The 26,306-nt window shown below is 41.0% G+C and overlaps 1 protein-coding gene across 2 annotated transcripts in view; it reads left to right on the plus strand.

Annotated features, from left to right (window-relative positions):
• slc49a4 (solute carrier family 49 member 4) overlaps positions 1-23,104 on the plus strand; it is a 42,701-nt gene extending 19,597 nt beyond the window's left edge. The window contains exons 6-9 of one of the 2 annotated variants that reach the window (XM_030758601.1): positions 3,646-3,713; positions 10,110-10,237; positions 12,226-12,408; positions 22,142-23,104. In XM_030758601.1, coding sequence (XP_030614461.1) covers positions 3,646-3,713; positions 10,110-10,237; positions 12,226-12,408; positions 22,142-22,257 — 495 coding nt within the window. In that variant the 3' untranslated portion in view covers positions 22,258-23,104. Of the gene's footprint in view, positions 1-3,645; positions 3,714-10,109; positions 10,238-11,166; positions 11,438-12,225; positions 12,409-22,141 lie in introns of those variants that run through there. The other variant, XM_030758602.1, reaches the window with a different exon arrangement.
• The last annotated feature ends 3,202 nt before the right edge of the window (positions 23,105-26,306 follow it).

The raw sequence follows: 26,306 nt of genomic DNA on the forward strand, positions 1-26,306 counted from the left end.
AATGTCCTGCATCCCACCTACATGCCAACTTCCAGACGTTTTAGTTCATTCCTCCCATCTCTTCTAGTTGGAGAAGATAATTTAAAGAGAATTCTTTTTATAATCCACCACTTCTTCCAGCACCAGACCTTTGCACACTCACTCATTCCTATTGTTACCACCATATACATGCAGTGTATGTATTTGGAGGTATTTGTCCCCTTCCTGATTCAGCAAAGCAGCTCTGTACCATCAGACTGCCTCCACCATGCTTGACTGTTGGTATGATCTTTTTATGAAATGCTTTTAGTTTTATGGCAGATGTAATGGGACACAGTCCAAGGAGTTTGTCAGTCCACAGAATATTTTCCCAAAAGTCTTGGGGACCGTCAAGATGTTTTCGGCAAATGTGAGACGAGCCTTTGTGTTTTTTATGGTCAGCAGTGGTTTTCTCCTTGAAACTCTGCCATGGATGCCATTTTTGCCCAGTCTCTTTCTTATTGTTGAATTTTGTGACCTCCTGGATGAGTCGTTGATGCGCTCTTGGAGTCATTTTGGTAGGCCCGGCCGCTTCAGGGAAGATTCACCACTTCAAGTTTTCTCTGATTGTGGATAATTGCTCTCACTGTAAAGTCCGAAAGCCTTTTGTGTTGCTCTTTACTTTCTCACACAGGACCAGGTAGATATGGATAGCTTTATTTTTTCCTTAATAAATGAAACTATTTAAAAATTTCATTTCATGTACTTTGCCTAATATTACAATTTGTTTAAACTGAAACATGTAAAAGTGATAAATATGCAGAAAGAGGAATCGGGAATCCTTTTTCACAGCACTCTGTGTCAAATGGCTGGTTCGGTTTTGTTTTTTTTACAGTGCACACATTTGGCAACTCAGTTCTGCTGCTGATTCATGCACTCATTTATCCTCAGTGTGTTTCAAGACCTAACTTCATCTCTCCTCCTCCCTCCTTCTCTGTCAGCATTTTTCTTCCACATACTTCTTTGGGGTCCTTTTCTAGAATAAAGATGCTTCTGTCATCTGTTTCCTTAGCTAGCCACCCAGTCTGAATGAGAGGTGACCATGACCGCTGTGAGGCAGTAGGAGCAATCATTTGTCATTGGATTAGACAAATGTTACGGTCCTTTTCTTTTTTTTTTTCTGCCCTCTCCCCCCAGAGTGGATCGGAAATCCAAACATGTTCTTATTCCACAGCAGAGCGTCTGAAAAACTAATAAAGAAATAAAGCATGAAGGCGAATGAAACATGCTCTGCAGATAACAAAGACTGTTACAGCACCTAGCCAGCTCTGTGGTCTCAGTTGTCATGCTGTTATTTCATGACTTCACTAAATATGACCTAGAAATGATGTTTAACAACTTACAAGGATTGATTGAGTAAATGACTGGAAGAGGGGCAGAGGCACACAGGGATCTATTGGCTGGGAAATGGCACAGCATGTGGTGATTTGACTGAAGCCAGACTAGTAAACTCGGAACATTTTCATGTTTGTTGGTTTGTATTTGCAAGTCCTAAGAATATCTGTGAAATTACAGAAGCTCTCAGAACATACTGTGCACAATCAGCAAAGCCAAACTGCACCAAGGCCTTGTGTTTACCAATGAGCAAGTAGAGTTTAAGTCATGCCTCTCAATAGATTTCCATACTGACAAAGTGGCTGCTGATCGGGCCCCAAAAAAGAAAAATAAATTGAAACAACAAACCTGGATTTTTTTTTTTTTTCTTCCTATTTTTATTTATTTATTTGTTTTTGTGAAAACATGTCATTGGTTGAATTGCCATCCTTTTCTCAATTTTGCACCTGAAAATGGGCTCTCTTCAAACGCAATCATTCCGCATTTTCTGTGGCTCTCCAGTGTGATTGTTTGTGGTAGGAAGCAGGAATTGGGGTGGAACCAGGGCAAGAGCCACCGAAATGCAAAAGGATGAGGAAAAGTAAGAGGCCACCTAGTGCATCATGACAAGGGTGCGTAATGCTGGAATTTGGATACTAGATGCAGAGGGGAAGGAACAGATGCACAATGCTAAGGATGCCATTTGAGCTCTGCAGGGAAAATATGCTAAACCTACAGACACAAGTGTCTCCACAGTCAGTGGGTGCTTTACTGTGCAGTTTTTAATGGAGACCCATTTAAAATGCATAGAACTTGAATGCTGATCCACTGCATCTTGCTTCTTTTAGTTAGATTACTGCATTTTTTTTTTTTTTTTTAATTCCATTACACAATCACTTGAAGTTCTGAAGCACTCTTTAACTTAATGACAACATATGTTGTGCCTGTACATAAAACACTTCTCGGTATTAAAAGCTCCTTTGTGGATTTTTAGGATTATATGCAGGGACTTGGAGAAGAAATAGCATGTTGTACTAATGCTAAGGATGAGGTTTTTGACTATCAGCTTAAAATGGCTTATAACATGAGATCAAGACAGAAGAGAAACGCATTAACATGGTATTGCTTTCTCTATCCTAACTGTAGTCATCTCTAGCTTATTGACACAGTCACAAAATAGCAGACATGATTAAGCTTCAGGCTTGGCCTTTTAAAGGATCCAAGCACTGAGAATGCTGCAGTTAATTAACTCTCCACCCACACATGAAACATAGTAATTTGTATCTTTTGAATTGAAATGGCTTGGCAAGCAATTTGTGTTTAGCTTCCTGAACTGGTGCACAAACTGATGTGACATTACGCACTATAGGAAATTCTAGCGTTGGTGCTGCTTGAGAATAAACACCAATTATAGGTGCTACTGGGTTGTGGGTGTTTTGATTTATAATATATATTTTTAGATCTTTGTTGTTTACTTGGAGTACAGTTCACCCCACTATGCTGCCTCGGGCTGAGCAAACATGAGAGGAGCGCCTTTCCAATGAGCGTTACAGTTTCACAGAAGGCCGGCCCACACAAAACTCTGAGGAGTGTAATGCAGATCAAATATAATGGCGTTTTGGCATGCATGGCTTATAAGCCAGAATACATTTTACATTTAATAACTTTGATGGTCCACTTTTCTTCATTATAGACTTTCCTGACAGATTGGTGCAGAGTGTGATTAAGCAGAAAGCATCAGATCCTGCTTAAGATTCAGCTTTCTTGTTGTATGATGTACCAACTGGCTGAAATTTGGTTGAATGGGAGTTCTTGTCCCTAGAAGACTGAGAACCAGATGCCTTTTTTATCATGGTCTCACTCTGTGTGAGACATGCTCTACTCGACCTGTTATTGATTCTGTGGCAGTCCTTTGGTCAAAATGTCCTTTCTTCTGACTTTAAGGGCGTGTGTGTGTGTGTGTGTGTGTGTGTGTGTGTGTGTGTGTGTGTGTGTGTGTGTGTGTGTGTGTGTGTGTGTGTGTGTGTGTGTGTGTGTGTGTGTGTGTGTTTTGACTTTCATCCTGGTAAATAAAAAAGGACAGCAAGCTTGCACACACAAACACTTGCAGGCCTGGCAATTTACTGGACACAGTGATTGGCAGGCCTTCAGTCTTCAGGCACTTAGAGCCTGCTCTCTGTCTAGCTCTGTCCTCACAGTCATGGACTGCATGTTGAACAGGGTATACCCTTTTAAGTTTGTTCTTTTCTCTTGGCTTCTACCTTCAGTCTCAACACACACCTCATTTTCCTTTATCTTTTATTTTAAATACAGGTGGATGCAGGCTGGATTGGGTTCTGGTCTACTGTTGGTGGATGTGTGTTTGGAGTGGCAATGGCCCGGTAAGTTATACCTCCACCTTTTTTATTTTATTTTTTTTCCTGTCTCACTCTGTAACCACTGAATCTGGTTTTAAAGTGAAGCTGTATTGCAATACTGCGTTGACATTGCGAAAGACAAAATGACAAAAAAGCCAAGTGAGGCCAGCGGCATCGTCAGAGACCTGCCATTGAAGTGTTGATTTACTGCTTGTTTGTGTGTGCTCGCAAAGATGAGAGAATATGATGGTTGATGCTTCACTCATCACTGAAGTGCTGAGAAACAGTTGAGACCAGTGTAATTTTGGTTTTTCGATTATCAGACCTGTCATGCGGTGATGAGAGTTGGGTGCCGGTTGGTAGCTTCAAATTACCGTCTTTCACTGGAAATGACTCATAGCCATTCACTTCTGCACCGGCAGCGTGAACACAGTATAAGATTTCTCAGGCAGGTCCAGACTGCAACAAGCTGTGCATGTTTAGATCACTGATATGTAACAGATCTTCACTATAATGGACCTGCTAATAAAACTCTCCCACAACCAAACTCCATGGACCAGGCTAACCAATACGCAGCCTTCTCATCCATGTTATGTGACTTTTGCATTGTGTTACAATTGAATTAACTTAAAAAGTGGGGGGGAAAAGTGCCACCCTGTGCTGGTTCCAGACCTCCAAACTGGATCTTGCAGTTCTGATTTTTAAATGGCATCCAGTCTGTTTATCAAGCTAAAACTCAATAGACCTAGTGAGGCATCAAATTAGAAAATAAGCATTTTCTGTAACCCCTCATTTTACATTTGCATGCCTTCTGCGCAGCTGAATCTGACACACATTTCATATATGATCCCCAGTGCAGAGTTGCATATCGTCACCCTCTTAAAATAATAGCCTACAGTTATTTTTTAACAAAAAATGTTATTTTTGCCTAAATAATCATATTTTCTATATTTGGTTCAGTTTTCTTTGTATTCTCTGGTCCTGACTGGAAAAAATTCCAGTCAGGACCAGAGATGATCAGTGAATTTAAAGAAAAAAAATCTGACTAGATTTTATATCTTTATCTATTTAAAAAATTAAATAATTTGAACTACTCACGCCTCATAGATTCATGGAACTAGAGCTGATTAATCTCAAGTGAATAGACGATGCTTTGTTTGCCAAAAGCAAAAAAATTTAGGAACGATTTCTATGGAGATGAAGGTTAAGCAGATGCACTGAACTCCTCTCAAACATTATTTGCATATTTAAAAGAAAGTAAAATGGAGCATGGGTACACATGTCATTTTTTTTCTTTAACATTCTTTAATATTAAGAGGACAGTTGGCAAATAGCATAACACAAAAAAGCTCTTGTGAACAAGGTGTTTAATTCATGAAGCGATGAAATAATTAAATGGTGTTCTTTGTGAGAGCCTTGGTTGCACCTGTTCTATACAAACGGCATATTTAAACGTAGTACCTGTGAATGTTCTTCATCGTGTAATCACTGTGTTCACTTGTTGTATGCATACATATCTGCATGTTAGTGTATCCACCTGGCACTTGCTGTACTGTTCCTAACAATATTAACTAATAAATATATAAACAGTGAAGGTTGACATGAGGTAAAAATAGGAACTGCTCTTGCTCCCCTCATCTCATCTGCTCTTTTAATATACGATCTGAGTGCAGCGACACTGCGATAGAGCGAGGGGAAATTGATGCTAATGCAACCACCACTTCACCTCCAATGATGGATAGGGAGCCATGCTATGAAGACAAAGTGTGGACTCTGCAAAGGGAAGGGATTCATTCGTGTCTGATGGATATATATTTGTTGTAGGCTGAGGTGCAATCAGCACTTCCGAGCAGACCCAGTGTTTTCTTTAAGTTGTAATCAGGGAAATGAGACCATAACTCCCGCTGTTAATCAATGAAGCTGTTTGCTGCACTAGATGAAAGTATATGTAAACAGAGCTGTTGAATTATTGGTGTTGATTGCATAGTCTCAGAGTCGGGAGACGGAGTCTTTCTTTGGTGCAACAGCTGATAGGTAAATGAAATTCATCTAACTGTCCCTGTGTCATCACTCAGTTTGAGCTGTCATACAGTGCATCATATAACATACAATGTACTGCTTGTATGTATTTATATGTATTCACATTTTTAAAAATGTGAGGCCAGCTTTCAGATTTAGTCTGTGGAGACTGAAAAAACTCTAAAATTGTGTGTATAAGATTTAACCAATCACTTAGACACTCACTGGACATCTGCCAAGAAATGATCCATACTGTGCTTAAAGAAAGTTCTTTTTCCCTACTTGGGGCTAAAAATGGAGTGTGTTGAGTCCAAATATATATTTTTGTTCTAGCTTATGGGGACTTTTAGAAAAGGTCTCTGCATTTTTATTGGAAAGGTCTCAAATAGTCAAGCTTGGACTCTACAAAATGAGTGGATTCTCTTTTTGACTTCAGTCTTTAGCTGGCACCTGTCTATATTATGTCTAGATGAAAACAGGGTATCATAGTTTTTAAACAATCTGAATGAAGGGAAGACAAGAATAAATGATCCTGGTGGGAGGACAGCCTGAGAATTGGGGTGACGATATAACCTGTACAGATGTGGTTGCCCTTGTTTGTGGTTAGAAGTAAAAGCAGGAAATGATTTTTTTTTTTTTTTAAACTTATGTCTGAGTGTACTGAAGTGTTATTTCTATATGGAAGAAACTTCATCTAACCAAAATCAGCATAGTAATATCCTTCAGGGCTGCAGAAACAGAAAATACATTAGATCTCACTTTGCTTATCAAATATGAAAAGGAAAATCAAGTCATTTTTTTTTTTTTTTTTTTTTTTTATAAATCTTATGACTTCCTGTGTTGACCAGGAAAATGATGTCCTGCTCTGACTTAAAGTGAGTCAGATGAATGAAATTATACCTCCCAAGCTTTGATGGTGATGGCAAGAATGGCATGCATGCTGGTATGCTTTAATAAAGGGAATTATTGATGAATCATCCTCGTGTATGAATCATACATTGTTACACCATAATGATAAAGATGTAGGGACAAAGGTATATTTAGACTCCTCTGTAATTTGCACCCCAGTGTCGCATGATGGGAGCCCCGGTGTTGGCTCCCATCATGAAGGATTTTGCAGTCAACAGGCTGACTGAAGTCCTCTTGGGAGTTTGTTTTACAGCAGCTAACACAGAAGAAATTGTACAGCATCTTTAAATGTGTAAAATTCTTTGTTTCCCTAAAACTCACTGTTCTCCCTCTTTGTTTTTACTTTCTTTATCAACTTGCTGTGACACAGCACCATTAGATAAATTCCCAGGAGAGCTTCTGCTAATGAACTGAACAGAGAACAATCTCTGTCCCTTGTCTCACCCGCTAGCAGCCCTTAAGTTGTTAATGTCAAGTTGTAACTTATTATATGCCACTAGCTGTCCCTCTCCCTTCAATCAGCACTCTGTGCCAATTCTGAGCACAGTTTGCCACAGGGAACAGGAAATGTTCTTCTTTAAAGGTTGTTTTGCTGCAGGTGTTGCAGTTTCACATTTCATGTGGTTACTCCAGCATAGCTAAATTTCTTTGGGTGATGGCAAAGCCCTTTGCCAAAGAATAAAATAAAATAAAACACAGGCTGCTTGCAGACGTTTTACTCCCTGTGTCCTGGCTCAGTGGATGTTTGAATGGCGGGGACCTTGATGGAGCAGGTTCAATTAGCGGTGGCAGAAGCTCCGAGGTGTGGCCCCCGTCATGAAAACATTTGACAAACAATCTGGCATCTGTTTAATTGTCTGGCCCAGACAGATGCTGATTGGATGACAGTGGCACAGCACTGCATGCTTTTTTTTTTTCTTTTTTTTCCCCAGATTGAGGAGAGTGGAAAGAATAACTAACAAGCTTGACTCATTATCTCCCCATTACAAGCTCTGGGAAAAGAGGGGGGAGCAAGGGGGGGTGAATACGAAGGAGGTGGCAGAAAACAGAACCAGGTTATTCTCCTCCACATCACGGAGGTCTGAGCTAGAAAATACTCCAATGGAGCAAACACAAATGAGTATCAGCCGCTGCCTAATTTGTTTTTCCTTCAAACAGGGACACTCTGTGATTGCATGTTGGCCATCATATTATATCGTCCTTTTGTGTTTTGCCGGATGCATATTCCTCGCTAAAACTGTAGACGGGCCTAAATTATAGTAATGATGATATTTCATCATTCCCTGCAGGCACTAGGGAGCAGAAAATGGAATCTGATTCTACAGGACTTAAATGATGCTATCTTTATGGCCAATAAATCCTGTTAGAGGAGTGTAAAAGATAGGCTTTTAATTCTGACATTACCTCATGAGATGACATGACCCCCTTTACTCAGTGAGTAGTGTAACAGGTTTTTTTTTTTTCTTAATCTTATTTAACAAATCACATGGAAATGGCACTTTCCTGCATCGTGTGTGGAAAGCTTTTTCACGTCAGTGTAACATGTATAGTTTCACTTATATAAAAACTTGTAGTTTGCTGTTTTTAAATTGATGATAATGGAGTTCTGTGGCAAAGATAAATGAACTGCTGGACACAGGTTTTCATCACACTGTCGATTTTATCTACTTGGAATTTTTGAACAGTAAACGCAGCTCAATATTGCTGATCTTGCAATCTCTTGTGATTTTTTCCTTCTCATGTCACGTACACATTTGCCAAAAGTATTCGCTCATCTGCCTTCACACACAGATGAATGTGGTAATCTCAGGTAAATATGATCTGTAAACATAGAAGCTCGTCCCAAGGAAGCCAGAACATCTGGTTTTAGACAGTGAATGAACTGAGGAGCTGTACCCAAAGCCCAGCATAAGATTTAAAAAAAAAAAGGATTTTATAAATTGTATAATGCTACTGCAGTGGAGTCCAAAAATGAAAATAAGGGCTTTGAAATTACCATAACAGGTTCACTTCAAAAAGAAAAATGTGGATTATGATAGAATATTTTTATTACTGGTGGTTAACTGTGTGCCACAGTGGTTTTCTAAATTGCCTTTTGTGAGTTTAAATTAAAATGTCACACGTGCCTTATTGTGCCAATGAGTAACCAAGCTCTTTATCAAGTGGAGTCGGGGTCCAGGGGTGTAACATAGGACATAAGCTACTTATGGCATTTCTGCCTAAAGGATCAGATTAGATATAGTACAGGAGAACAGTCTGTGATCCCCTCTGCAAAGAGATGAGCTCTTGGCTGGGTGCAGACTAAGGATTTCGTCCCTCTCTGGTACCAGGAGTGGATGAAGGGTTATGGATGCGAGCCAGTCAGTGGCAGATGGGTGATGCAGATTTCAGAAGTGTAGCTGTGGGTAGAGAATTGAGATCCCTGTGTAGCAGCAAGCTCTTGGCCCTCTGTCTAGAGTGCCATTTCCAGTATAACCAGCTCATTCTTGTAAGCAGAAATATGAAAGATTTACTTTGATTTTTCTGAAAAGGCCAACAGAATTAACCAGGTTATGCAACAAAGCCTTTCACAGTGATCTCCAAAGGTAGGAATCCAGAATGTGGCTGATATCCTGCGTATATGGAAGTAATGTGTCAAGATGAGTGACGGCTCATAAAATCCAAAGAGACCATAATTTCATCTAAAAATGCCACCCCAGAACATTCTGAGCAGAGAGCTTCTCATTATCCTTCCAAAGGATGTTTTCCCACCCCCCCACCCCCCGGTCCTCAGCAGACTGACAATAACTTCAAAACCTAGTTGAACTAATCAACCATTTTCCAACATGTTTTTTTTAAATTCTTGCATTAAGTTCATTGTCAGTTTCAGCCCTCTTTTCTCCAGCATCGTGTCTGTGAGCAACAAAACAAAAGTAATTAGTGTCTTGTCTTTGCTAAAGGCTTCTGTAGCTTCATCTAATCTTTCCCATGCATGCACATGCATACCCAGAGGAGCAGAGAGGAACCTAATGAACTATGAGGGGTTTAGAAAGGGCTACAAAGAGAAACCACAGAGAGCTCGAGAGCATTTGGGAATGGCCCGATGGCTTGTCTTCCACAATATAATACAATGTGCATCTCAAGCCTGCCTGCTTAGCTGGTGAGACAAATTGAATCTACTCTTGCAATAGTGTCTCCTTGTGTAATCACAAGTGCAACTGATGCACTCAGAAACAAGTGGGAGAAGGAAATGATCTAGCTCTTCTGTGAAGCAATACATGCCTCCAGTAATAGATTATGACACAAGTCGCAGACGAAACAGACACTGAAAAATTGCATAGATGCTCGTTGTGTTTATGAAGGATGTTTCTTGTTTCTGAAGCAGCTGTCTGTACTCACTTCAGTAATCTGAAGTCCTTGACACTTTTCCTCATTGCTTTCATATATATATAAAAAAAAAATAATACACTCATACTCTCCGCCTTTCTCCCCTTTCCCCATATACGCTCTTAGATTTGCAGACTCTATCCGTGGGATGCTGAAGCTGATCCTGGTGCTGATGCTGGCAGGAGCCTCCCTGGCCTCTACTTGGTTCACACTCACCTGTCTGACCAGATATACCCACCTCCCCTCCACTTCAGGTTAGTCCACAGCTGCACCTCTGTAAAGATGACGCTGCAGAAAATGCGGCTCGTCACTTGATCTTCATCCAGTGTGGATGTAAACATCTTCCAAAACACTGAAATCTTAAATTATATGCAGGCCACAGTAACAGAAGTCTCTCAGACTGCGCTGCATATTTATCAAAAGCAGTTCATTCATTGATGTCAGTAATAAACCTATTAGGTACATTTGTTAACTTGGCTGCCTTTTTCAAAGCCAAACCAAAGCGCATACCAGCATGTCACTCGAAGCCACTAATTTTAGTCATCATCATCCATCATCATTCTCCAAGCCCTGGAACTGCCACTTAGCCCAGGCACTGGCAGTCTGCAGCTGCCAAGCCCCAGCCTCGTTCATCCACCTGGCATCTCAAACAAGAGGGTGGTGTGACACTGCAACAAAATCTGCCAAAACCAGTTATTACCCTGGTGTGGGATGGCCACTAGTACTTAAACACTGATAAGTGTAATCTGTGGTTTCTGAGAACAAGTGATCAGGTTTTTGGGGGGGGAATAAAATCCTTTATCTGACTTATTTCTCACATTTAAATGCAAATGCACTTGATAAAGATGGAGATGTGGAATGTCATGCAACAAAAGTCTATTGGTCAGAAACCCCAAATTCCAATATCGTCCCTCAATAAAATATTCTATGATTTTAGGTATTTATAAGCAATCCTTCTCCTTAAGCCTGTTCGGAGCTGCTAGCATATAGGCTAATCTTATAAGATGAGGAGAAAATTGCAGTGGTTGCAGTGTTTGATTAAAGGGACGTGCAGGCTAATGGGGAGCTCGTTTGGACCAATCTGGTGTGATAAGGGAGATTGAGGGTGCCGTGATGCTCCAGAGGTGACTGCTTAATCTTCCTGCACATCCACTCTAATACGCATTCACGTGTTTTACTTCAGGTCCATCTGAGGTCTGCAGCTGGGACAAGACTGTGCAGGGGCCTAACTTACTGAAAAACTTCTGCTTGCTCTGTGAACAGGAACACACAAACTATTGCATCCTGAGTTGGATCATCTTTTTCCTAGTTCAACACCCAAATCGTCCAGTGCAGAGACCAAATGAGACGAGCTGTTTACTGTGTGGACACCTGTGCATTTTTGGAACTAGAAAAAGGAATATGACCTTAATAAGCTGCTGAATCTGTGAAATAAGTTGCATTTTGATTCAGAATGTACAAGTGAAATAAAAAGCAATATCTATCAAACTATATTTTGGTGTAGCTGTGCAATTCAATTTTCTTGTGGCAGTCCATGCCAGACAGGTAATAGTTTCTTTTTTTTTCTTTAAATAACAAAAGCACATCCAGACCTCTGCAGCAAACATGGTTTATTATTTTATTTAAAAAAAAAAAAAGCACTTCTTGCATGTCACGTATTGCATTTCTATCTAAAGCACCGACCAGGTCTCAGTTTCAAGTACATGTACTGTATACTCGCACCCTCCACCGAGCTGAGTACCTGCTACTCCAGAATAGTTCTTTCTGAAACTGAGCACATAAAGTGGGAGTATTATAACGACATAGTGAGGCAGAAAAACACATTTCAAATTGCAAAACGGCCACATTCAGCTAATCAGTGTGACACTGCAGAGCAGGTATAAGTGATGGTGGGATTGGGGTAGATGTGACTTGTTGTTTGGGTTCCAAACTGGCCATTTTCTGTCAATACACCTACAGTATATTGCTTTTGTTTGTGTTAAATTGCCACCTGAAGGGCTGGCAAATGAAATGTTGTTTTAGGATGAGGGTTCGTCATAAATCTCAGTGCTGCTGAGAACAAATGGTAGAGCAGGAATCTATGGAAGGTGGAATAAATCACTGCTGCTGTTCTATAAACTTGACCAGTATGGCATCTTTAAAAAAAAAATTGTTCATTTGGGATTTGAAACCCTTTTTCATCAAAGTTTCCAATTAAACTGTGTCTTATTTTGTCCCATTCTTCCTTTTTATCTTTTTACAGCAATCCTGTACACTTCCTGCATCCTGGTCGGCATTTTTATTAACAGCAGTGTTCCGATATTCTTCGAGTTGTTCATCGAGACAGTGTACCCGGTCCCTGAAGGTATCACCTGTGGTGTCGTCACTTTCCTGGGTAACCTTGTCACCGGGCTGCTCCTCTTCTTCCTCACCTTTTACTGTAAAGGTATGTTAAACACATTTGTTAATTTACCACACTTATTTTCACTCGTGTTCTCTGCCTGTTTAGTGTCATGGGCTAAGGGCAACACCAGTTCAAGCACCAATGTGTGTAATTTATGGGTCCCTATAATAGAAGTGGAATATGTAAGTCGTAATCAGTGCTTATCTCTGAGAAAGCAAATGCCGTCTGTGTTGCTATTGAACTTACTTTGAAAGTCCAGTCAGCAGCGCACAGCTAGCCGCTGCGCTTCCTGTCTTGTCACCAGGGTGAGCATGTTGCTGTTGTGGCAGTCGCTGACATCCAGTGAGTTGTTCTGGCAGAATGACTTTAACTCCATTGTCCTGGACTGCATGTGGCAACACTAGCCTTTGTTGTGTTCTGGAGCTCCACTGTGATCTCAAGAGTCAGTCTTAGTAGGTGGTGAACAGAGGTTTCTGAGCAGAACAAGTACTTCTGCCAATCCAGCATCCAGGCGGCGGAGTTGGAGTCCATTCAGCAGCCCGGAGAGACTTCAGATTATTCTGATCGCCTGTTCGATTACACATTTATTACAAAATTATTTTATTTATTTGCAAAGGAGTGCCTTATAAACTGTTATTTCATAATCCATCTAAGAAAAGCGTGTGTGTGTGTGTGTGCCCCAGTGTGCATGCACATGCTCATACTCAGCGTGACTAGAACTGAAATCTGTGGGAAACACTGATAATTACGTCTTCATTAGTGTAGTGGTTTTCAAATGGTGGGGCATGCAGACACTGCAGGTGGGGTGCAGACAGCCAGGTGAGAAAATATGAAGTGAAACAATTTGAATACATTTGAATAAATTTTGTGTGGGGGGGATATAAACAAAGCAGCGTTTGCTGCTGCTCTTGCACTGACCTTTATTCAATTTTGATTCAATTAAGATGCAAGTTGGATCTTTTTATTGTTGATGGGGAAAAACTGTGGGGAGAACTTTTGAAGTGGGAGATGCCAGAAAAAGTTTATACACTAAATTCAATAGTTTATAATCACCCGTAACTACTGTAAGAGCAATAGTGAGTTCCTTAGCTTGAAATGAACCCTTTATTTTATTATTTTTTTTTTGAGTCGTCTTTGTTGCTTTGCCATGTTTCTACAGTAGCCCAAAACAAACCAACCAAACAGAAGCTCTAGAGAAAGTGAAGTCAGGGCCAGCCTAGCTTCTCCTGCAAACTTGGAAAAGGAGGTGTGAGGAAGGGTTTCTGTCTCCATAAAGGTTTCTCTCACCTCCCAAAAGCTAGAGGCTCCATTGTTTACTAAAATCCATTTCAAGCCCTGTAGACGCTGCAGATAAAAGGCGGACAGCGGGAAAATTAGGTTTCAGTGCAATTGACACATTTTGCACAAAGAGAGAAACTTCCTGTTGTAATTTAGCCTGAGCCTTATCTTTGAGTTGGCAGTGTGACAGAGTTTGATATAATAATTTAGGCCCACGGCAGAGGAGGCATGTCAACTGCTTCTCTTCTGCCTCCGCAGCGTTCACGGGAGGAAGTGAAATCATAAGTAAACCAAACCCAGGTGTGTGTGCGCGCGTGTGTGTGTGTGTGTGTGTGTGTGTGTGTGTGTGTGTGTGTGTGTGTGTTTGCGTGCTCAGGACCGTGTTGTTCCATGTGATCTTTGCCTACCTGCCTTGAGTTTCTCTTGAAGTTTTGTTGTTCAAAGCTCCAATTATCTGCTATTACACATCCATCGCAGACAGACACGTCTTTCACCCTGTTTGTTTGAATGAATAAGAGATATATTTTCAGAAGCCCATAAATATTAATGAGCTTCATTTTCGAAGTCCTTCTGATTGCTCCAAGGCTACTGACAGCGGCTGCCTGACAACTGCATCTTGATCCTGCCTTGTGGGTTGTTTTGCCAGTGCAGGGGGAATATGAATGTTTGACCAGAGACCCTCGGGACCCACTAACAAGTACAACAACCAGATCATGAAACCTGCTTGCCTTGCTGGGAGGGAAAAAAAGCAGGAAAAAAGCCTCTCAAATGTGATAGAGATGATATTGTGGGCCAGTTTCAAGACTGCAGCTAACAGTTTCTCATTCTGGGTTAATCTGTGGGTCATCTGAAAATGGTGAAATGTTCCAGAGGTGAAGCTGATATCTTTGTTTTTTTTTTTCCTTCTTCTTCTTTCTCCATTTCCCAAGTGTGAGTAATTTGTTGCGAATACTTGCTGTGCAGTTGTCATTTTAGGATATTCTTGTTGTTTTAGTAGCTGAGATGGCCTCCAGCAATTTAAAAATGCGTAAGTGAAGAATTGCAGTGCGCTTTCACTGCCATGGAAGTTCCTAGTCCTCGTTTGTGCACCTCCTGTCTCCTGAGAAATTATTTTGTCAGTTTTAGTTTGCAGAACTAAATGTACCTGCTGCTGTCACAACTTTCTTACCCAGGTAGATGGTAGAAAAACTCTGAGCTCAGATTGTTTAACTGTCGAGGTGGCTCCTTAGGTTACTGCAGCAAAATAGACATTTGGCACTTAGTCCATCTCAGCCCTCTGACAGAGCTGAGATGGACTAAGTGCTGAGTGGACTAAGTGAGATGGACTGACAGAGGGGTCATTTAAGGGGTCATTTAGTCAGATGTTAATCTGGGATTGTAAAATATTAGCAATCTGCCATTAGAAGCAGGTTTTCAGTTGTACTAGGAAGTCAGAGGAAGTCAAGAAATATGAAGAAAACGTGAACGTGTTAACAGGATGATATTTTTGATTAGGCTCAGTAACGGGTGTAGTGTCTCTATGTAAGCCAGTGATGAAGTGATGACCTGTCCAGTGTGCACCATGCCTTTCTCTCTGTCACCTGGTATAGTCTTCAACCCCTCTGGAACACAAAGTTGGATAAGCAGTTAAAAAAAAGAAGGGAAAAAATTGATGGATGGAACTGGAAATGTGTCGGTATGGTGGTAAATCATAGATCAGACGGCACTGCTTTGGGTGGAGCAGCTACAGAGAGGGAGAGATGGACCGAGAGAGAGACATAAAATAACAAGAGCGAGGCTTATAAAGAATACATGTCCTCTGCTCCACACCTCTCTGTAGTCCCTGCTGATAGGCTGTGTGTGTGTGTGTGTGTGTGTGTGTCCATTTGAAGGTGTTGCATGTTTTGCATGTAATGATGCACTTGGTATGTTGCTGCCTGTCTGTGGGTATGTATGCATGTGCTTGTTTTTGAGTAAAAGTGGGGGGTGGGGTGAGCCAAAGGCTTTGTTGTGTTGAGATGAGTCCTGACAACTTCCCTGTGACAGCCGGGGAGAAGATCAAGCTGAGATGATGGAGGTCTTTGCTGCACTTTTTCTTCACTTCTCACCCTGAAGTTGAGAATGATGGATCCAAGTTCTCCTGTCAGAGTTCTCACTGCTGCTGGCATTGTGACGGGAGCTTGCAAAATCTGAACGGATTGCCACCTTTTACCTGCCAAATTAGCAGAATAGCAGGATTGGATATGAATCGAATGATAGAATTGTGTGTATAATGAAGATGAAGTAAAGCATGAACCTTTGACCCAACAGTGAGGGGATCTGACATTTTGCTGGCGTGGTTTGGGTTTACTTGTTTGTTTTTGGGTGAAAGGTCACTAGAAATCAAAACATAGTTGTTTGTAGTGATCACCTTTGTTTGCAGGAACACTTCCTGTGGGGTCTTCCAGAGTGACAGTTCTGAATTACTAAATGGTTTGAAGTGATGCAAATGATATAATGTGGCCTTTGCAATCATCAGATCTCAACTTGAAAGAACACCTGTATGAAATATTGGACCAATGTAAAGCACCGTGTGCCAACCAGCTTCAAAGTGCAAAATGAGGGAATACCTTTTTGGAAATTTGCTTCCATACCCCAGCAGAGTTTCACAGACTTGTAGGTTCAATTTCAAGGCACAATGACACCAGTTTTGGCTTACCACACAGATACAGGCGTATTCTATCTGACTTCATTACCAGATCAGTGTAGAACTGTTCTTCTAATCTTCACATGCCGTACTGTGCAAATGTCTTGAGCAGCTACTCATTTTTTCTTTTTTTTAATATTTTGCTAGTTAATGGTACAAACAGGATATAAGGCAAAACAAATGAAAGTCAATATTTGGTATGTTTTTGCTTTTTTCCCCCTCGAAGGACACACTGCACACCATGCTGAGAAGTTTTTGGCTAATAGCTCTTTGGGAGTTACCTTGTTGGTGCAAAAATACAATTTTAATGTTTGTCAAACTGTTATTGTTGCCATTTTTCATAGATTCAGCTAAAGAAATGGAAATATGTTGTTTCTAAAGACATCTAAAATTGTTCTTTGCTAAGTTGGAGTTCGGAGCCTTAATGATTCATAGGTCAGTGTTTAGTGGCTTAACACAAAAAACCTTCCTCTGAAAATATATTTTCATTGTTAAACTGTTTTATGTATTTTGTTTTTCAGAGTACATAAAGCCACTGACTTTAAAAAAAAAAGGGGGGGGGGTCCTGTCTGGTCTATAAATTAGCAGCACTCTGTTCTGTTTTGTTCTCATCATTCCTGCCTGAATAAAATTTAGATTATTATATAAATTCCCTTTGGAGGTGTTTTAGCTGGTTGGCTAATTACACTCATTTTCTATCTTTAGTCCCATATTGTGTTTGGCAAATAATGCACAAACATCAAAACCCCTTCTGATATTCATAAATCTGCCAACTTCAGCCTTTACAGATGTCCACGTGTTCCCAATTTATGGTTCATTTTAGGGTTTTCCTTTTGGCTGCCCGCTGCCTCGTTATACATTCAGAATTATAGCTCCTTCTCCCTGAGAGCGCGGAGGCGTTTATGAATTTACCTCCTCGTCCATTTTAATATCTGAGAGAGGCCGGTCTTGGATCAGTGAGCTCTAACTGGCCTCTTGACTGTCCATGTTTTTAAAATTCCCAGAAGTCTCTGAACCATGTGACTCAGAAACATGAACGGAGCCTCTGGGCCGTGTATCTGTGCTCGTCTCTCTCTTCCGATTTCATCTGCTGCACGTTTGTGTCATTTAGTAGTGAGTGCAGAGTGGAATGCAAATCAGCAGAGCAGAGAGGTATTGTGGCGCAAACCCGCCTGTGGAGGAAGAAGAGCGTTAGGAGGTGGAAAGGACGAGTTGAGGTTCAGTTGAGGTGTTGGTTTCCTGCACAGGGGGAAATGCTAATTATTCACTATTGAGAAATAATTGGAACAGTTTCTTCTTGCTAAACTTTACATTCTCCTCTGAAGTGAAAGTGCCTTTGCAGACTTTTTCAACCCCCTGTAAAGATGGTGGGGGGAGTTTTTTTTATTTTTTATTAAAGAAACAAAAACAAATCTTTCTTTGTAGAGCTCAGTCGTTCCTGAGAGAATAAAAGCCTTTTTCAATCCCTGCTTTTGATTTTGATTTCTTTTTTTGGTAAAGTTTTGAAGCAACAGTGCCAGAGTAAATGAACACTGTTATAAAGTACACACATACTTAATAATCAGGCTACGGTGAGTGTACTCACCAACCTGTATGTAGAAAGTTGTCATTTAGTGATGGATGCTCTTTACACCAAGCTGATCCACCTATCTTCAGGTGTGACCCCAGTCCTCTCAAACAAAGGCAACGGCCATAAAGGAGAAGTCAGCTTCATTAATTATACCACTGCATTGACCTCAATTAAGACTGATTAAGGCCATAAGATGCTTGTCGGCACACGTCTCAGTCTTCATCTGTAGCACCTTTCTGCTGACCGTGGCAGCCACAGTAATGGGCTGTTATTATGATTAACTGTCTGGCGTTCACAGCGGTGTCCTCTGACTGTGATCATACAGTCACAGTGAACCCAGTGTAGTTCATGACATCAGTGATCAGTTGGATTGTCATTTGTGGCTGATGTAGTTCACTTAAAACTGTTGGCTAAATTCCACATTAGGAAGGTATGGTGGGGCCTTCTCATCCTCGTTACCATCAGTAATACGGAAACTGCTGATGCATTTGCATATTTTCATGCTTTTTACAGCCATGATTACTTCTCACCATGCAGTTATAGTACTCCTGAGCTTGAATTATTTAGTAGTGAATGAAATTAATTTGTCCTGGCTACGACTGTTTGTGTGTCTTCTTAATTTCTCAGTGGATTTAAATTCTCATTAGTTTGTGCCGTACAGCCGACCGGTGACAAGAAAACTTATCACTCTGTAATGTGAACTATGGAAATGATAACCTGTGAATTGTGATTGATTGTGAGCCTGATGAGCTACTAATCTTCTTTTTATCTTATCTTCTTTCTATTTTTTTTTTTAAATGAGAACAGTACATTGCTGTAAATACTCGTTTATCAATTAACACTGTGCTTAATACGTATCTGATGGTTCCAGTTTCTGTTGGGAACTTGATTTTCTGAGTTTGGTGCTTTTATGAGCTTTAAAGGTGAAATTTTGAGGAGGCGGAAAGCCAAAAAACAAAGATGCTTCTAGTCTTGTTGCTGGGTGTACTGATAATAAAGACGTTTTCTAACAGAACACAGTAAATTTAAAGGCGAGGGGATGATTGGCTTACAGGACTCAGACAGGAACACGAGGCAGGTGCAGACGCTGAGATTTTAAATATCTGAATCTGACAACACGATACAATAAGTCACCAAAAAAAAGTATTTTACTTTTATTTCCTCCCCCTTTTGTGCTGGGGAAACAAAGAGGCCTACGTTATAGATAAATGGTTTATCTTTTTAAGCTTTTCAGCTCTTCATCACTTGATCTCTGGTCCTTCAGCCAGAGCAAAATGCATCAAATAAACATCGGGCCCTGGCATGGATAAATGTCATGTTTTTTTGGGCGATACATCGATAACAGCCCTCACGGCCCTGATAATAAACACCCTCTGGTTGTGATCTGAGTTTGTCCCTGTTAATTGGTTTTGGTGACACTGATTCACAAATCTCTCCAAACCAAAATAATGATGCACTGGTGTGACAGGAAATTTATTTTTTTTTTCCCAAGCTGGTCTCCTATAATGCGAGAAGGAGATTATTACTGCAGGTGCTGTGATTCCTCTTATCTGTCCTTGACTCAAAGACTACAAATGCCGAACCAACCAAATGTTTACTTGGCAGTGTCGTGTAAATTGTCAGACAATAACACAGGCATGACACAGTGGTTCCTAATGAGCAGTCTGCGTGCTTGTTTATGATTAGAGAGACAGACGATGTCGTGCTGCACGTTTAGTTTTGCTTCCAGTCATCGCTGTTACACTCCTACCAACTGGAATAAACCGGAAAAAGTTTGGAAATTTTAAATAAGCATTAACAGTTTCACCCGAGGAGACCTGTGAAAACTAGAGCTGCTAATTCATCCTCATACTGCTGATTTATTTATTATTATTTTTAAAGGCGTTTGCCTGATAGCAACTGTGTAGGAACTAGCAAAGACAGGGAGGACAAAAAAGCAAATTCTTCACAGAAGTAGATTCAGCTTCTGTTGCATAAAGTATTCCCCGTCATCACCACCTTCCTCCTTGACGGCCTGTTTGTCAGTAATTTAAATAACCCCACAAAGTGCTTCAGTGCTTAGTATGAAAGCTTAATAATCAAATAAGTAAAAGCACGAGGAAAGGCATGAGAGAGGCTTTATTAAAAATAAAAAAAATCAAGGAAAACTGAAAATGGATTTCAAAGACTCAAATGCTTTTTACTCTTAAGCATTTTAAGTGTTTCAAAGCCAATAGGCTGGACCGTAAGTGCTCCGCTCTGAGTTTCAAACAGAAATCAGCTGCTCGCAGTATTAAAGGAGATTTTACAGGAATGCAACAGATCTCGAGCCACATGAAGCCGTCCTTTTTTTTTTTTTTTTTTTTTTTAAGCAGTGATGATTAAAGTATTATAATCGGCATTAAAGCAAACAGGTGAATGGAGGAGCTTCAGTCAGAGGAGTCACTACTTCCTTTTATCTCTTTCTCTAATCTTCTCCCTTCATCTCGACATCCTCTGCTCCTGAGTTCTCCTCCTGTTTGCTCATCCAGACTTTGACTCGCTGTTCTCTGTACTTTGCTTCACGTGTCTTTAGAAATCAGAGGGGCAGTTGCCCATTTTCACCCCATTGCTCGGTCGAATTACTCAAATTGCTTAGCTCGACATTAGCATTCAATTAGGGCTGTAGGCTCAGGCCCACACGCTTGCAGACTTCGTCTCCAACTTTAAATGGACGAGTCTTTGTTGTGTGAACATGTAAGACAGCGAGACAGTCAGACAGAGACTGCAGGTCAGATAAACACAACTCCATTAACCCGCCTCCTTGCCAGGTCTCCTGCTGTCCAGCTCATACGGCTCTGATTAATGAGGCTGATTCAGGAGTCTTGACTTCTCTCTGCAAACACCCTTATCCAATCCCTCACCTCCCTCTCCCCTCAAGCCCCTTCACTTTTATTTTTTTTTTCCTCCCCATGTATCCTTTACTTTCATCTTCACACTTCTGGCCTCACATTATTTCTCCTCATGAAAAAGGTGAAGCATCAATCATGAGGGTTTGTGTCACAGCCAGGACTCATAGTTTACCACAGAGAGGCTGTGCTGTGCAGTCCAAGCACTATGCTCTTCATGCATTGATCTGGTCAGCTGATTAACGACTTTTTGAAAAGGATGCCGAGTGGACACCAAGTTGAGCCAGTGTGAGTTGTGACACTTTGTCCCGGCACGTCTCCCTGGACTCTGCTGCTCGTTTCAGCCTGATGTCCTCTCTGGTAGGTGCCTGCTTCCTCTGCAGCCCTTATCCCCGGTGAGATATCGGCCCTCGGCAAACGGGGAGGATTCGGCCTAACATCTTTGTCAGGACAGACTCTTTAAACACCTGCAAGTTTCAGCCCTCGCTGTGAGACAAGCAGCTTCACAGCGAGGGCTGCTTAATGCATGTGGAAGGAGTTTATCGATATTGCGTTTTGTCCAGGCTTGAAGCTTGTGTTTTGTGTGCTCGCGCACGCACGCGCGCACAGTGAAAATCTGTAGCATGCATCACAGAGGCTGAACAAGCAGAGGTTATGTGTCTGAGTGCTGGTGAGTTAAGATGCCGACAGTTCAGCGCTGGTGTGAGGCTCCCACCTGCCCTCCAGATTCAGCATTATTGCAGACAGCCAGAGCACCTCTCCTGTGGTTAATGGAGCTTGAACAGAGCAGAGAAAATAGAACACCTCATTCTGCACCATGTTTAGGTTCAAGTGTAGGTCAATGATAATAGGGAACACCGCCAATATCATTGAATTATTGAGAGTGATTATGAAAGACAGCACAGGCTGCTCCTATTTTGTATGGCAGGTCAGAAATTCCTATTGATTAGCCATTAGGGCTGGTAATACTAATGAATCATTTAATGTTATTTTATGCTAGCTCTCTTTAGGTTTCTGTATATATGTGGATGAGTCATACTTCATTATAAAGGAACACGGTCATGTGGTTTTATGTTGCGCTGTAGCGGGGCAGGGCTGAACTCTGGTCGTGTTCTTCTCAGATTTATTGATTGTTTGATTGGTGGTATGACCGCTAGTCATTTAACCAGGACAATAAATTCAAGTATCAGGACGCCAAGAGGGAAAGGGGAAAAAAAGTGGACTGTTAAATAAAACCTTCCCAGTTACAGTAAACTTATAAAACATTTAAAGCGTTTTTTTAATCAGCCTTGAATGGTGATTAAGGTCTTTGGTTTTTAAAAAAAAAAAAAAAAAAAAAAAAAAAAAGAGCAGATCTCTAACCCATGCATTTTTTTTTTCTTCTTCTCCATCTAGATATATCGTGGCTGAACTGGTGCCTAACTGGCTCCTGTCTCTTTAGCCTCGTCCTCATCCTTTTCTTCAGGGAGTCCTACGACCGCCTCTACCTGGATGTTTTTGTCTCTGTGTGACGCTGAGGAGGATCGAACACTCGAACCTAATAATAAAGGATTAAATAATCATTTGCACAAAGAAGACGAGAAAAGGGAGATGAAGGGCAAATGAGACGCCTGCACTCTTTTTAGATGTAATATTTTAGGAATAAATGTGATCTCAATGTTTACTCTTTATAAGTGATTGACTCAACGCCATACGACTATTTAACTCGTTATTACCTCCTTTTGTCTCTGTGTTTGTATGTAAACAACCTTCTGTGACGTTTTTTTTTGATGATGGAACATTTAAAGCTGCAATCGGTGTCACCCCCGTGCAACTGTTCACCTGATCTGGACACCCTCAAAGCTTACAAGCCAGGTGTCTCACTGACTCCAGATCAGCATCAGGTGCGCGCTCCTAACAAAGAAGTAAAAGGTGGGAAAGAAACTGTCTCATCAGCCAGTCGGCATGCCTGGCTATGTCGGGGATAAACAAAGGACTTCCTGGTGTTTTAGGCTGTTACAGACTTGCTTGTGCTGAGGTGACCTGTAACCTGTCATTGAGAGAAAGGTGCTTATATGATGATTTCTCACCCTCTCAAGATGATCGAGAAATCTTCTCCTGGATTCAGATATATGGACTGGGACACATCTGCAGTCTTCTGCCAGTGAGCTGCACATATGAAAGAAACTGATGATGCTCTCTCTGTTCTTCTGCCTATTTATAAATAACTGTATCAATTTCTGGGAGATTTGCTTTTTAATCTAATGTTAATTAGTTTTTGTTTTTTTAATCATTTGTTTCTTCCAGGAGTCTGCCAATATTTATTGGAAATGTCTCAACACTAACAAAGCTAAAACACAATTTCACCACAAAAAAAGGGAGGGGGGGGGGGGGGGGGGGGGGTGCGGGGGTTGATGAAAATGTAACCACTGCTGAGATGCACCAAGATGAGACAGATTGTTTTATTATACAGACTGGAGGATTACGCCACACTGTAATTGCCAAGCTCCTCCTCCAAAGCACCAGCAGGTGTTTAGCACCAACTGAAGGAAAGGAAAAATCTTTTTATAATCGCTTCCTTAACTGAGAAAACCATAAAGAAATGGAGCAAATGGGAAAAACATCTGTCACTCACAAAGTTTGGATCAAACTAATGTGTGCGTCTTTGCCTTGCACATCAGTTGTTTCGTTTAGGTCCTCTAAACTGTTTTCTGTTGGGCCTTTTTGTTTTGTTTTGGTTTTTTTTTTCCCTTTTCACGGTTTTCCTTGTACAGAAAAAGGTTTATGTTTGGACGTGTTGCCTTAATTGCCCAGCGCAGTGCGTTCAGCCTCCCTCTCCTCTACACTGTGACTATTTTATGTGTAAATTTTGTAACAGGTCATGTTGTTCTGTTTCTCTGGTCACACCGTGGTGTCCCGGGTTTTGGTGATAAATGTTCTGTGGAAGAGAACAAACATGACTGTCAAATATTTCCAGCACCTTATTAAAAGAGCATTTTACAAATAATACTGCTGCCGTCCTCCTGTTGTTATGCTAATAAAGGTTATTAAAATGTACGTTTTTGGATAACACATAACCATTTGACTTCAATTTGTGATGTTCAGTGCGTCCCAGAGTTGATCTATGGTTTTATGTCCCTTGGCCTCTGACCTTTTTGTTTTTTCCATTTATTTTTTTTCTCCTATATATTTTTGCAGTCTCCTGCATTTACACCTGAGCCTTTCGATGACCTTTCCCAGAGTGCACTAACCTGTTGCCTTTGTTCAGAAGCAGAATTTACACAACTGTACTTTTGCCTGTTTAGCAGTTTAGTTTTTACACTCACTGCACTGGGATCCTTGGGTCAAACCTCAGTCTTCCCTGTGTCTGCAGAACATTTTGGCCCATTACTTGCTCCGTATACATGCTACACTCTGTATAAAAGATGGACATGACCATTACTGGGTCTGAAGTCTGTTTTGAAATCTCGATTTTTAACTTTTTGTTAGTTTTTTTTTTTTTTCTTCTTTTTTCAAGAACCTCTGCCACTGTGTTAATAGCATACTGCAAGGGGCAATTCTAAAGTGCATAAACTACATCACAAAGATGCAGATCCAGCTAATTATTGTAACTAACTTATAAAATAGAATTTTACTCCCCAAACCTGAAGCACAGACTTATTGGACAGGCTGCTTGTACAGTTAATCACACAGAAAGATGTTCTTTGAAAATAATTGTTAAAATGCTCTAAAAGACTCAACATCATGTGACAGCAGCTACTGCTGCCTGTTCGCTTCATGGTGTCACTTAGTGGCACTGAATAAAAATACAGCACCTAACCTTGACATTAAGAAGCCTTGTTGAAAATAAAAATCCCCCCTGAAGTATTCACTTTATTAAAAAATGAATACAAATATCTTGTCAGAGGAGAATGGCCAGACTGCTTTGAGCTGATAGGAAGGCACCAATAACTCAAAATAACCACTTGTTACACCCAAGTATGCAGAAGAGCATTTCTGAACACACAGCACATCACTCCAGCTGGGCTACAGCAGCAGAAGTCCGCTCCTGTCGGCTAAGAACAGAAAGCTGAGGCTACATTCAGATGGCAGGATCAGAATTTGGAGTAAACGACTCAAAAGCATGGATCCATCCTGCTTTGTATCAATGGTTCAGCCTTTTGCTGGTGGTGTGATGGTGTCGGGGGGTTATTTTCTTGGCACACTATTGCCCCTGAGCATCATTTAAACACCACAGCTTACCTGAGTATTGTTGCTGACCATGTCCATCTCTTTACGACCACGATGTACCCATCGCCTGCTGGCTGCTTCCAGCAGGATAACACACCATGTCGATTAATCATTTGTCTAACATCAAAATTACACACTGGTCAACTGGGACTTTCATGGCTGATTATGCTGGAAAACACAAGTCTGTGTTGGCCCACCACACAAATATTTACTAATATAATAAAACATAAATAGATTGCCAGTTCAGATCTTAAGCCGTGGAGCTTTATTTGTTTACGCTTGTATCAGCGATTGGGCCTTTAAGAAGCAGGTTACATCATGCTCTGGTGGGACTTGGACTTGTTTTCTGTTTTTTTGGCAGCACAGTAACCTCCTCGCACATCATCCTGAGGCAGGAGTAGAGGAAGCTCTCAGGAGGACACCTGCATTCTAGGAAATCTTTCAGTTTTCCTGCTTTTTTTTTTACCCCCTCACTTTGGATACAAATCAGGAAGAAGATGCTTCACCCATGACCTCACTGTTTTTAGAGCCCTACATTACATCCCTCCTGCCTGTGCAGTCCCCTCCCTCCGGTGGACCAGCTGGGGATGAGCTCATGCTCTGTTGCTGGCGAGGAAAGGTCTCTGGGGCGAGTCTGCATGCTACAGTCATCAGTCTGGTTTCAATTACTATGAGTGGCTCTTCGTGTGAACTAAAAGATGCTGCGATTTATCAAATATTATTCTGTTCCAAATTTAAAGCTTTGGGCTAGTGCCACTGAAGCTGGCAGGAGCTGTGACCCGGGCCAAGACCTTTGTCAGGGATCAAATTCACAAGTGACAGGAAAAATAAGTGCAAGAAATGAACTGAGTAAAATCAAATTTGTTGGTTTTAGGTTCAGACGTGCCTTAAAATATTGCATGGTATTTAAAGCAAGCCTGTCGGGATGTAAAATGAAACCACTGTTGATCTTTCCGGCCTTTTCGTCCCCTGTGATTGAGCAAAAATTGGAGAAATATATGACATAACACAGAGAAAATGAAACAACAATGCAAACTTGGCAAAACTGTGAGGTTATTAATTGGTACATATTTTGCCATGGGTGTGTTTGTTTATTTGCAGTATCAAAGTCCAAGAAATGGTTCCAAGGGAAGGTTGATAACTTGCTTCAAATGGTTGTGAGCCAAACACCCGGAGCTGTCTCTATAAAAGCAGCTGTTTCTCACTGAAACTTTATAATGAAACTGGAATGGTGTCCAAGCTGCCTTTGTTGGTAGTGGTCCAGGAGGGTTTCACTTCATAAACACAAGGACAGAAAATCAATAAATACATAACCTCTACGTGCTTCTTCAATGCCTTCAGCAGATGACCA

This window comes from Archocentrus centrarchus, chromosome 21 (assembly GCF_007364275.1).
Source record: "Archocentrus centrarchus isolate MPI-CPG fArcCen1 chromosome 21, fArcCen1, whole genome shotgun sequence".
In the NCBI taxonomy this organism is placed as follows: Eukaryota; Metazoa; Chordata; class Actinopteri; order Cichliformes; family Cichlidae; genus Archocentrus; species Archocentrus centrarchus.